At 40.6% G+C, this 13,700-nt stretch overlaps 1 protein-coding gene and 1 long non-coding RNA gene across 2 annotated transcripts in view; one reads left to right on the top strand and one right to left on the bottom strand.

The window, feature by feature from the left end:
* Positions 1–2,725: 2,725 nt before the first annotated feature.
* Positions 2,726–7,841, bottom strand: LOC135249174 (uncharacterized). Its single transcript, XR_010328607.1, has 4 exons — positions 7,341–7,841; positions 3,198–3,542; positions 2,875–2,958; positions 2,726–2,768 (listed from the first exon to the last, which is right to left on the bottom strand). It is a non-coding gene; the product is annotated as an uncharacterized LOC135249174 (long non-coding RNA).
* cwc25 (CWC25 spliceosome associated protein homolog) overlaps positions 5,863–13,700 on the top strand; it is a 42,135-nt gene continuing 34,297 nt past the window's right edge. The window contains exon 1 of the mRNA XM_064324496.1: positions 5,863–6,078. Coding sequence (XP_064180566.1) covers positions 6,061–6,078 — 18 coding nt within the window. The 5' untranslated portion in view covers positions 5,863–6,060. The remainder of the gene's footprint in view (positions 6,079–13,700) is intronic.

The raw sequence follows: 13,700 nt of genomic DNA, 5'->3' as shown, positions 1-13,700 counted from the left end.
ACGTGCCAGCAACTTTGTCGTGGAGTCAATGGATGGCAAAATGCAACTGCCCCTTCCCACGCTCATCGAGTGCAACAGGATGCCTGACGACAGGTCAGAAATTCCCTCTCCCGAGATTGCTCGTCACTACCCTCATCTCAAGCCAGTGGTGGACAAAATCCCAGCAGTTGACCCAGATGCTTCCATTCTACTCCTCCTCGGCAGAGACATCCTGTGTGTGCATAAAGTTTGGGAGCAGTATAATGGACCCCACGATGCACCCTATGCCCAACGTCTCGACCTTGGGTGGGTTATTGTCGGCGAGGTGTGCTTGGGAGGAGCCCATAAGCTAACTAACATCAGCGTCTACAGAACCAATGTTCTTCAGAATGGACAAGCATCCTTCCTTAGTCAATGCACTAATGTCTTATGAGTCAAAAAGAAGTTTGACAGCTCAACACTTTACCACGGTCTTCAGAGTTCCACGGAGACATCCATCCAGGTGGAAGAGAGGGATGACTTTGGCAGCAGAGTGTTTCAGAGAACACATCATGATGATCAGCTAGCCTTATCCATCGAAGATGAAATCTTTCTCCAGACTATGGACAGAGAAGTCTACAAAGACGATTCAAATAGCTGGGTAGCTCCCTTATCTTTTCGTTCCCCTCGGTGTCACCTACCAAACAACCGACAGCAAGCCACAAAACGTTTCACTTCCCTGCGTCACACTCTGGAGAGGAAGCTGGACATGAGAGAGCACTTTACCAACTTCATGCAGAAGATGTTTGATGCGGATCAAGCTGAACCAGCTCCACCATTGATGGGAGAACAGGAGTGTTAGTACCTACCCATATTTGGTGTTTACCATCCCCAGAAACCTGGTCAGATAAGGGTCGTGTTTGATTCCAGAGCCAAGCATGAAGGTGTCTCTCTCAACGATGTCCTCCTGAGTGGACCAGATCTGAACAACACCCTCATTGGAGTCCTTGTTCGTTTCCACAAAGAACCCACCACAGATGTGCAACAGATGTTCTATTGCTTCACTGTCTGTGAGGACCATCGTGACTTCCTCCGGTTCCTGTGGCACAACGAGAACAACCTTGACAATCCAGTGACAGAGTATCATATGAAAGTTCACGTGTTTGGCAATAGTCCTTCCCCAGTGGTTGCTATATACTGCTTGCGCCGAGCAGCCTTGGAGGGATAGAAGGATTACGGCGCAGACGCCAGACAGTTCGTCATGCGAAATTTTTATGTAGACGACGGACTTGCCTCATTCTCCAGTGAAGAAGAAGCCACTGATGGACTAGAAGAACCAGGGAAATGCTAGCTGAATTGAACATCAAGCTACATAAAATAGCATCTAACAGCAGCACTATCATGGAGGCATTTCCCCTTGAAGACCGCGCTAAAGACTTCAAGGACCTAGATCTAGGCGTAGATCCACTGCCTATACAGATGAGCCTGGGACTCAAGCTGGAATCTTGAGATGGACAGCTTTATGTTCTACGTGTCCTAAGAGGAGAAGCCGTTCACAAGGAGAGGCATCCTGTTCACTGTGAACAGACTGTACGACCCCCTGGGGTTTGTAGCTCCAATCACTATGCAAGGCAAGGCTCTGGTGAGGGAACTCTCCACTGAGCAATGGGAATGGGACACTCTTCTGCCAGAAGAGAAGAAAGCACAGTGGAAGCACTGGAAAGACTCGATGGAACTCGAGCAGTTTCAAATCCGAAGACTTCATGTTCCTGTTTCTCTGATCTCCACACAACACAGGGAACTCATATTTTCAGATGCATCCACCATGGCTATATCAGCTGTGGCCTACCTGATAACAGTTGACATTGAGGGACACAGTCATGTAGGTTTCGTCATGGGAAAGTCCAGGTTGGCCCCATGTCCGACTCATACAATTCCGACGCTTGGAGCTTTGTGCAGCTGTTTTGGCGGTTGAGATGGAAGATCTGATCATAGACGAAATAGACATCGAGATTCACACTGTGAAATTCTACACAGACAGTAAGATTGTATTAGGTTACATTCACAACACCTCAAGAAGATTCTACATCTATGTGGCGAACAGAGTGACACACATCAGAAAGTCTACTCACCCCAAACAGTGGCATCACGTCAGTACTGAGAACAATCCGGCAGACTATGGAATTCGACCTGTACCTACAGCACACCTCAAACACACCAACTGGTTGTCAGGCCCAGCTTTCCTTTCAAGAGCTGAGAGAGAAGTCATTTCTCAGTCTGAGACCTTTGACCTCCTGGATCCAGATGCTGATTCAGAGGTTCGTCCACAAGTTGCCACCTTCATCACCAAAGCTACTGGAAACCAGCATGGCTCTTAAAAGTTTGAACGATTCTCCAGCTGGAAGTCGCTAACCCAAGCTGTAGCCAGGCTCATTCAGCGAGCTAAGTCGGCTACCAGTACCAGAGCTGCAGAGAGTGACAGCTGCAAGACCGACGAACGCACACAAGCAACAATACAAGTCATCAAATGTGTACAGCAGGAAGTCTTCAAAGAAGAACTTGAGTGTCTCCTCAAGGGTGAACAAGACTCAAAGCACAGCTCACTTCCAAAAATGAGCCCCATCATAGGCAAGGATGGTTTGGTGCGAATTGGAGGCCGCATAGCAGCAGCAGACCTGTCCTGGGAAGAGAAACATCCTATCATTATTCAAAAGAACCACCATATTGCTACCTTGTTGGTAAGACATTACCATGAACAGGTTGCTCACCAGGGACGTCATTTCACTGAAGGTGCAGTCCGGTCAGCTGGGCTGTGGATCACAGGAGGGAAGAGACTTGTGTCTAGCGTGATACGTAAGTGCATCACCTGCAAGAAATTGAGAGGAAGAGTGGAAGAACAGAGAATGTCAGACTTACCTGTGGATAGACTCTCCTTGGATCCTCCATTCACTCACGTCGGGCTAGATGTCTTCGGGCCATGGACAATTATTTCTCGCAGGACTAGAGGAGGCCAAGCAGAAAGCAAGCGCTGGGCCGTCATTTTCACATGCTTGAGCACAAGGGCAGTACACATTGAAGTCATAGAGTCTATGACAACGTCAAGCTTTATCAACGCACTCAGGCGGTTTACTGCCATCAGAGGGCCTGTCAGACGACTTCGGTCAGATCGTGGCACAAATTTAATCAGGGCTTGTGCAGAACTCAAGATCAACACAGATGACCCAGAGTTGAAAACTCACCTTCAAAATCACAGCTGCACCTGGACCTTCAATCCCCCACATGGGGTGAGTGTGGGAGAGGATGATTGGGGTGGCCTGCCGCATCCGCGATGCCATGCTTCTCAAGGTGGACTCTACTCATCTCTCACACAAGGTCCTCACCACTCTCATGGCTGAAGTTATGGGTATTATGAACGCGCGACCACTGGTCCCTGTGTCTTCTGATCCTGAGATGCCTGCAGTACTCACACCGGTGATGTTACTGACACAGAAGATGGACTCAGTGTCTGAACCCCCTGGAGAATTAGAACCCAAAGACCTCCACGGCAAACAATGGAAGCAAGTCCAGAGCCTTGCTAATATGTTCTGGAGACGATGGAGACAAGAATATCTTGTTACTCTCCAACCAAGGAGAAAGTGGCAGTCAGACCAGCCTAACCTGCAAGTCTGAGATGTTATGCTGTTAAGAGATGTACAAGTCAAGAGAAACGAATGGCCCACTGGACTCATCGTTAAGGTTCTCCCCAGTCAAGACAACAAAGTCCGGAAGGTGGAGGTGAAAGTCATCAGACAGGGCACCCCTAAAGTGTATGCAAGGCCTGTCTCAGAAGTTGTGCTACTCCTCAGCAAAGAGACTGTGTAGTGGTATAAAGCATTATACCAGGCGGGGAGTGTGCTGCCCACTGTTTGCATTGTAGCCACCTAGTGGTGGTTTTGTGTATAGTTATTTGGGTTTAAGTTTAGTCCTTTGAGCTTGCCGTAGTTTTTTCAGTTTGTTCAGTGTTTGCAAGACAGCAGATGAGAGAGAACTCTGAACCACTATTTTCTTTTGGCTAAGCCTTGGAAAATATATGCCTTTTTACAACTTTACCCACGTGTCATCAAACAGCCTAAACTTTAACTGGCTATGTGTTCACTGGAAGACTGTTCGCTATCTGCCAAACTAGCCAGCCAGGGAGGGTAGAATATTTAGTTTTTTTTTTATTTTTTTTACTTGATTTGCAATCAAATTAATGTAAAGTAGGTTTTGAAATTGCAGACCTTTATGGACGTGATTTCTACGTTGGAGATGGACCCATTTTCAGCGTTGAAAATATGTTGAACTTCAATGGCCAGATTTGACGTCTTTTCAATTTGCATTTTCAACCCTCCACAGACGTGATTTTAACGTCGGAGTTGGACCGCTTTTCCAACGGCTTTTCAGTGACATCCAAACTACAGCCAATTTTGACGTCTTTTCAATTTTCATTTTCAACCCTCCACAGACGTGATTTCAACGTTGGAGTTTGACGCTTTTTCAATGGCTTTTCAACGGCATTTTGCGCACTGGGCTTACTTTTAATCAAAGGAAACACATTAGGAATATTTTATTACACAATACACATTAAATCAGCCTGTTTACCATAGATAAAAAATAATAAAGTAGAAAATAACAAAAGAAAGAGTTTGTATGATCCATCTAATCAGATTTATAAATGTCTCATGTGGGGATTGAATTCATGACCTCTGCATCCCTACCAATGTTCCCTTGAAATGAAAATGTAGTTATTTTCAATAATTCTCCATATTCTCCAGTGCATGTCTCTCATAGCCTACATTTATATACAAATTCTTATTGTCACTTATTCATTACAAACACAGTGCAAAAATAAATAATATCTCATTAAAAGCACGTTTTCAACATACAAAAATGCCAATTTACTCTCACTTATAAAGCACTGTCTATAAGTCATTCATTCACACTGTCTAAATCTAGGCCTGCCATTAAAGGTATTGATATCAAAATGATGCCAAGTTACTGTACTATAAACAATATAGGCTGTCTTGCCTCACAGAAATTTAAGAAGCTGTATTCCTAAGAAATGCTACCCAATGTCTCCTAAACCAGTGGTTCTCAACCTCGGTCCTGGGGGCCCACTGTGTATGCTGGTTTTTGTTCCAACCACAATTGCAATCTCAGTATTTTAACAAGCTGTTCATTTTTCTTAATTAGCAGTTCTTCATGTTAAGAGGAATTATTTACCCTCTTAAGCCACATTATGTCAGGAAATGCTAAGCATGGCATGAAGAATAAAATCCCACTGTGTTATTGTATTGGTTTTTAAGGGACTGCAAACAATCACTTAAAAAGAGGTAACATTTTTAACAGATCAAATTAACGAGGGGAATTAATAGGCTCCTAATTATGTTTCTGAACACATGTATTTAAGTGCTTTAAGTGCATAATATTTCCCTGAAACTAATTAGCGCAATACAGGTTTGATTCGTTATCATTTTCTTTGTTTTTGAATTCTTCGTTATCTATCAAATGATTAGATTTAGTGGCCAGGTGTCCCCAATTCGGAACCTGTTGATTTACCTCAGTCTTTATTTTGATTATTTAAAAAGTTTTTTTTAACCTCTTTAAGTGATCGTCTCTACACTATAGCACAATGTGAATATGGCTTTTATTCTTCATGGCATGCGTAGCTATTTCTGACACAAGGTAGCTTAAGACGGCAAATTATCCCTCTTACATGAGAAGCACGTAATTAAGCAAAAATAATAGCTAGTTACAATTCCGGGATTGCAATTGTGGCTGGAACGAACACCAGCATGCACAGTGGGCCCCCAGGACCGAGGTTGAGAACCACTGTCCTAAACTGTTTCAAGCCACTTCTGAGTTCCGAGTTGTCCTGAACGCAGCATGACTTTTATTGTGAAAATTTCCCGTTCTGGTGGTTAACGGAAGTAACCTTTTCTTTGTCGCTGGCTTCACCTTCCTGTTTTCTTCACAACTGTGTCGTAGGCTTACACGACTTTTTTATTTTTACCGTGAATAATATTACTAATAACACAGAACCTAATTAATCTTTTGGAGGGTGTGAAAAAGATCTGCAACATTATGGGAGGTGGTGATCTCGTAAGTGTTTGTCCATTTACTCTTCGGTATTTTGTCAATATGAATGCGAGTAGTTAGTATCGTTAGTCTAACTAGCCAGCTAGAAAACAACACCGCTATCCGACTAGCTGGCTAGTACATGTTGTTGTAAAATTTATTATTATTATTATTATTATTATTTAAGAATGTCGGACTTGTTTATATTCGGAGTTTTTGTGTCTGCAAAGTGATTCTATCGCCGTTTTCGTCGCAACACTTTCAGCTCCAACAATATCGGAAGCCCTGTTCTAACTGTAGGGAGGACAATCGAAAAATTTATTTCCGGAAATTAGCATAAGTATTGTGATTAAAATACCAGTTTAGCCTTAAATTAACGTATTGTGAACAGCGATCGTACATATATGGAATATTAATGTGATATATTGGCTGTTTTGTGGCCTTTTAGCTCGCACTTTCCCAAAATTCCATCAATGATAAGATCGGGACTCCGACGGCACCGAAAACCGATAGATTTCACTGAACATTCGACTGTTTACATTTATGGGGTTCTGAACGAGTGACATCATAATAACTCTTACTGGTTGATTTTACGCGGTCATTTATGGCAGTTGGTTCTCTCAGAATTCTGACTGAGAGCCAGGTCAGTATTTTCACTGGACACTTGATACATCCCGACTTATAACTTCAAAGTCCCAAGTCATTTGTGAATGGTTTAAATGGATTTTGAAAGTAGACACTTCATGCTACAAGCATGCTAAGGGATTTGAGTGTGCTGTGAAGTTTAGGTAGCAAACAACAAGGTTGAATCCTTCTGACGTAATTTACATAGCGACTATATGCTCAGATCGCCTAGTTTCACTCACTACGGCCAAGCGGAATCGATAAGCTTTCAGAAAATATATAACTTTTAAAGATTTAATTCAGTCTTCTACTGGGACTTTTGCTGTTTATCGAGGGTGTGACAGAAAATTTCGGTGCCGCTGACTATAATCGAATGTTTTTCACATTTACCGTTCGATTGACCAAGTACCATTCAAAGTATATTTTTATGGGTTAGTACTGTCAGATTGTGCTAGGTACTTCACATTAACCTTGTACAGCGATCAATAAAGGCTAACAGCACAGTACCACTTAATTCTAGTAACTTCTATCACCACTGTAATGAACTAAAAAAAGGTAACAAACGACCTTTTCTGTGAGAAATGTATTGTCAAGCTCACGCGCATACACTGCTGGCGACATTCTAAAGCTTCGTTTTGCCCTCCCTACTAACTGCTTCTTACCGTGAAGGGTAGCGCCCAGTCCTGTGCAGACTATCGCCAAGTTACGCATAGACTGCGTGCCAGTGTTGTTCTATGTCCGTTTACCCGATAAATAAAACAAAACACCACTTGTCACAAACATACATATATGAATTGTAAGGTCAGATGACCTTATTTTCCTCCTAGTGGGAAAACTAGAAGACCGTCGCTGGTTAGCCTAGCCGCACGGCTGGCCTTCCAATAGACGGACACCTCCATTAAAAGCCTGCGAGAGTAGAGAGTAAACTACCAATATCGTCGCCCAGTGCCGAATTGGCCCATTTTATGCTCTCGGACAGAGTGTTGTTTATTAAACACTTCGTAATATGCCCAATTATGTTTGGATGGACATGAAATTTTACACAAAGGTAGTTTAATTTCCCTAAATACCTGACAAATACTTTTTTGGCAAGAATTTATTTTGTTCGAAATTTTCAATAAAAAGGACGACGGGACATACGGGACAAGGGAGCTTGTCTGGGTTTGGGCTATTGTCCGACTATGGGTAAGGTGACGATAAAAAAACGCTCGTCAATCACCAGCTCAATCTGTTTATACTGCCATCCTAGCATGGAATGTTTAAAACCATATAGCGGCCGCTGCACCCCTTACAAAAAAATTAGAAAACCTGTTGGCTACATATGCTGTTTAAATACAGACAATTTGGGACTAAACTGGATCACTTTTTAGTCAGTAAAACTCTGAAGTAACCTAAACATCTTGTGCGCACTAGTGAACTACTAGTTCAGTATTTTAGTATGATTTTTCTGTAGCCTACTTGAGTTGCAGAGAAGTTCAAATATAAGCCTAAGTATATTTTCCTAAAGTGTATAATAGTTCAAAAGTGAACGAAGTACACTCTCTTATTTTAAGAAAGTATGCTATATTAGTATGTCCTATTATCATGGACTTTCAATGATTTGCAGTCAGTTTCATTGATCCACAAACATGGCTGAGGCTCACTCCAGTTTTCTTATACTGACTATGACTGATTCTTCCCTGAATTACATGATGGAGTTGTGTTGGGATGTCTTTCTTGATATATGATAAGCCTACTACGTGAATAACCCATTTTAGGCTACAGGGAACTTTAACAATGTGGGTCTAATATTGCATACTTTCTCATATTAAACAGCGTTAGATGTACTTTTTAGTCACATCTGTTCAGAATGTAAACAAGTCAGGTATTCTTCACGGTATGAAGAAATCTTTTGACAACATTCAGTCGAAAAGTAGCATCATGGTGAGCTATGTAGTTTACAAACTAATCCTCTATTTGCTGTTGAGGTGTTGGGACCACAATGTCTTTGCTTGTTTATTTTAAAGAAGTCTATTGATGCTGAATAGGTGTCTGTTAAAGGGTAGATGCAGCATTACACCAGATAGGTTGTTTTGGCTGCTTGTACATTACGGTCTGGGTAAAGTGCCAGGGATTCCCTACCGAAGATGACTGTCGTGTCATGCTTGTGTGGGAGAAGGAGGTCCCTCTAGTTAATAAGTATGTCGCCTCCCCGATAGCACAGACTCATCTGGCTGACGTCAGCCCCATATCCATCTGCACACCATCGTATTCAGATCGTTTGCACATTTGCATTAAAGATATCTGTAATTTCGTTTTGAATAGTCAAAATGATAGTTTCAAATATCTGAATTAGAATTTTTCTCAGTCAAATCTGCTGTGCCTGACGTGACTCTGATGCAAGGCGTCACAATGGATATTGGTATTTATGCTTACTGTTTGAACTAGCTGTGTTCATGGCTCTGGATAACCAATACTTTATGAGAATTCTACATTGTCTGACCTGTGTTCTGTAGTTGTTCCAACGACCTTCGGTATACACTTATTACACGTCGCTTTGGATAAAAACGTTTGCCAAATAAAATATAATGTAAAAAAAAAAAAATGTTTTAAAAACCTAGTGTGATTCATTTTGGTTGAAGAAATGGCAATGGCTGTTCTAAAAAAAAAAAAGTAAGAAAATGCCATGAAGTGGAAAGAGATGGCGAAACAATCGTCTTGTTGGAGATAGTAAATTGTCTGTATTGAGATGGCAGGTATGCCATCCCGCCTAGTTACGCTTTGGCGGGGTGGCAAGCCCCATACCTATACAGCACCAATAGTTTGGCACTTTTCAGGGTTTCCTACATAAATAACCACAATGACCACAGACTCTCAGCCCTTAAACAGAAGAAAATTAATGTTTGGGAATGGCCAAGTCAGACTTTAACCCAATTGAGATGTTGTGGCATGACTTGAAGAGGACTGTTCATTCAAGACATCCGAGAAATATCAATGAACTGAAGCAGTTTTGCAAGGAGAAATGGTCTTAACTCCAAACCATTTTTCAAGTCTGATCGGCAACTATAGGAAACATTTGGTTGAGGTTACTGCTGCTAAAGAGGTCCTACCAGTTACTAGATACAAGGGTTCACATTCTTTTTTCCAGCCTGGACTGTGAATGTTTAGACAATGAGAGTGGATTGGATCAACAGTATGTAAAACTTAGGTTCTCCATAATACAGTGTAATCATGTTTTGTATTGTTGGAAAGCCGAGGTCATGAGGAACAAGGTGGTGTCTCAGCAACAGAGGTAAACCTTGTGTGATATGCTTAAAGAGATAGTGTAAGCAGGACCATTGATCTATACTGTTTTGTCATGATTGTGTCTTTATTTGATGACTTAGTGTTTTTGTTTGATCTTTTTGTATACCAGGGGTTTCCCTAGGTTTTCAGAGGACTTAGCTATATTTTGGAACAGCTTTTTTTTTAATATATGAAAAAACGCTTTGACCAGCATTTTTCATCAGAGAAAGACGTTACGTGTGAACACAGCCTAACTTTGTTTAGCTACCAAGCCACGTTAGATACTAACGTTAGTTCAATCAAGGTATCTTTATGTAACGTCAACTAACTAGCTTCACTGGCTAACGTTGTCATAAAATTTTTCCCAACCGTGAAAACTAGATTACTTGTTTACATTTTGGACAGATGTGGCTAGTGGGTAAATCTATCGCTGTTTCCGTCGCAGCACTTTCGACACAAGCAATTCGGAAGCGCTATCCTAAAATTTCTTTTTACCATGAAGAGTGCCTGACCCGCAACCGTAGTAATATGTTAACACGGTGGCACAATTATATCGAGAAATACCGTCTTTGGGGAAACAAACGCTATATTCTGTAAATGCATTTAACCTACCATGCATAAAAACATAAAAACGCTAGTCAATCACCCACTTCTATTTATAATGCCATCATAGCGCAGAATGTTTAAAGCCACCTCTCCGTTTTTGTTTTTTTCCAGCGCATCACCATTATTTTTACATTTATTCTGATATGTCGCCTAAATGCCTTTTTACGTTCATTCGGTTTAAGGCGCTCCGCAAAATCACTTAGGCGCTGCACCTAAGCCTTTCTATGGTAGGGAAAACCCTGTATACAAGGGCAAGCATGTCAAGACTTGTCAACACAGTCTCCTATGCATCACATGCGTGTAACCACACCACTTACATTTTGCACCATTGTATATTGTCATTATTACTAAACATACTGAACTGATAATTAGGCTAGTACACAGAATTGTAGATAATTAGTACACAGAACATGTAGAGAAAGGATGGTATAAGCAAGAAGGGTTTTCATTGGGAGACAAAGAATTTAGCTTATCGTACATGGTCGTGGACATGAATTCTTCTTTGCAGAACACATAGCAAACTTAGCCCAGAAGGTCAGATGTAAGTGACGTAAGCCTCATCACGTTTGACAAAATTAAAGTTTACCTCATGACATCCTATTTCCTTATTATTCATAATTTCATAGACAGATAGCTAACTAATTCAGTGCATCCTGTCAGTGGTAAATGGTAAATGGACTGCATTTATATAGCGCTTTTATCCAAAGCGCTTTACAATTGATGCCTGTCATTCACCAGAGCAGTTAGGGGTTACGTGTCTTGCTCAAGGACACTTCGACACGCCCAGGGCGGGGTTTGAACCAGAAACCCTCTGACTGCCAGACAATCGGTCTTACCTCCTGAGCTATGTCGAATATCAAAACATGATATTCCCAGTTAGGATCTTTAAAACCTTCACTGCAGGATTATCCTACTTCCCCTGCTTCTAAAATTTAATAAATATGATAAACATCATTAATGCTATGACAGCTTATATCTTGTGTAACAAATAACCCGGGAACGATTTAAGACTTTGAATTTTAAACTATCCGCAAGGTTACTGTCACAATATTAATACATTTGTTTTAGCAGGTAAGACACATTGGAATGAAAAAGCGTGGTGTAGTATAACACTTGCGTTCTTTGTCATTTGAATAAAAGCCACATTTAACCAAATAGGCTATATTTTATTCATTGACTGTAATTAAGCACAACTTTATATGACGAATAAGGTTTTAGAAAGGCTGGCAATACTTTAACAAAAAATTGTCCTGATGTAATTCCTTGGTACAATTGATACATCTTGGTCTTGTTTTATCAAAATCATACATTTTACCAATAACTATATTTAAAAATGTTACTTGTCATAGTGTGGTCAAAGTCTTAGCTTGCTGTTTACAGAGGACTTCTCGTGATTCCATTTGTCATGACTTTTACATAGAAACTTTCATTTGACAAAATTATATCAGACTGGCCAGATCAACTAATTTCACATTAATGTATTTGTGGTAAAGTGGGATGATGTAATTTGTCAAATTACGGCATCAGGTTGGCACTAGATATTTTTGCCTCTCTACTAGAAGGGTAGGCCGTAAGTGCAACTTCGAGAGAAAGCCTGTTTGCATGTTCAGCTCTGCATTTAAGTTATAATTAAATCCTAAATCATAAAGCAGCTCCATAATTTCTTGCACAAATTGTTCCACTCTCCCGAGGTTATTGTAGAATAATTTTTTTGGTGGTCGGACCTTGAAGAAAGAAATGCACATGTTACTTTGCCTTCACTGACACATGTAAATTAAGCTTATTAACCTTAGAACTAGTTGAAATTCAATTGTTGATATCAAAAACAAGTTGGATAAAAGCTTAAAGGGCTTGCCATATCCTTGTTGTAAGAAGGTCCTCATTCTACTAACGCCATTTCAGACCAACCTGAACCAGAGTCAAGCGTCTTCGTTGGGGTTTTCAATTCTGCGGCCCTTGCGCGTGCCTGTGCGTTAACTATACATCTGAAGAAAAACACGTATGCCAAATTACTTACACATACAAAGCACTATAAGTCATTATGAGTTGCGCAATCTAGACCTGCCATTAAAAGTACTAATATCAAAATTAGGCCAAGTTACAATAAAAAATATTGACTACCTTAGCTACCACAAATTACACATGCTGTATTTCAAAGCAATGCTGCTACCCAATATTTCCTTAATTATTTCAGGTAGCTTGGCCCTGTGTTTTTTGATCTTACCATCTGAAGAGAATGTGGTTATCCAAAACATAGGTGTCATAATGTGTCACTTAATATAACAGTAGTATCAAAGAAATGAACATAAATGATTTAACTGAATAGTTTAAACAATATGTCTTTGGCAGAATGTGCATATAGGTGAGGTTTGACATGGCCTATTGACATTAGACTATTGTACTAATGTACTAACATGTACTAACCATGTCAGAGATAAGTTCGCTTATTGAATCATACATAAAACAATTGGCGAAATACCGTATTCAGTGATCAGCGAGTGTCTCAAATGTAATTAAGAGCTTGTGTAAAAGACATACTTTTTTCACATAAATGACTGCTAGTTATGAAAGTGTTTGTCATGTTTTTAAATTCAGGTGTTTTTAATTGGGCGTAGACCTGTCAGACGTAATTGTATATTGGTAGAGAATAGGGCTGGCTAACATGAATTTAGAAACCTGGCATTTGCAGATAACGTTATAGATACAGTGACTTAGTGAAAAACCAGTTAAAATGCAGAAACACCACAGCGGTAAGCTTTTGTAACTTTTGAAGAGAAGCAATATATCTGACATCAATATCAATATTGCATAAGGGAATGAAGTTATGAACACCTACTAAGTTAAACGGCCATGAACCGCTTTACAATAAGAAAACGTTCTTTAATGCCGTCATTTGCACGTGCTTTTAAAGAAAGTAGCCCAGTAAGCACAGTCCAGGTACGGTTTTATTCTATTTGGCCTGGCTGTATCCTAGCCGGCTAAAAAACTTTCACATTGCAACAAAATGTAGCTGGTTAACCGAACGGCTAGAAGGTATGTCATAATATAGTCTATATGTTTGATGAAAGACTGGCTAGATTTTGTCCACAAGGATCCAGAAAAATTGTGCAGTTGCAAAAGCAGTAGTTTAAAAGTAATACACAATTCTTTGT

The sequence above is a fragment of the Anguilla rostrata genome, chromosome 2 (genome assembly GCF_018555375.3).
Source record: "Anguilla rostrata isolate EN2019 chromosome 2, ASM1855537v3, whole genome shotgun sequence".
NCBI lineage: Eukaryota > Metazoa > Chordata > Actinopteri > Anguilliformes > Anguillidae > Anguilla > Anguilla rostrata.
This window is presented reverse-complemented; position numbering and strand designations above follow the sequence as displayed.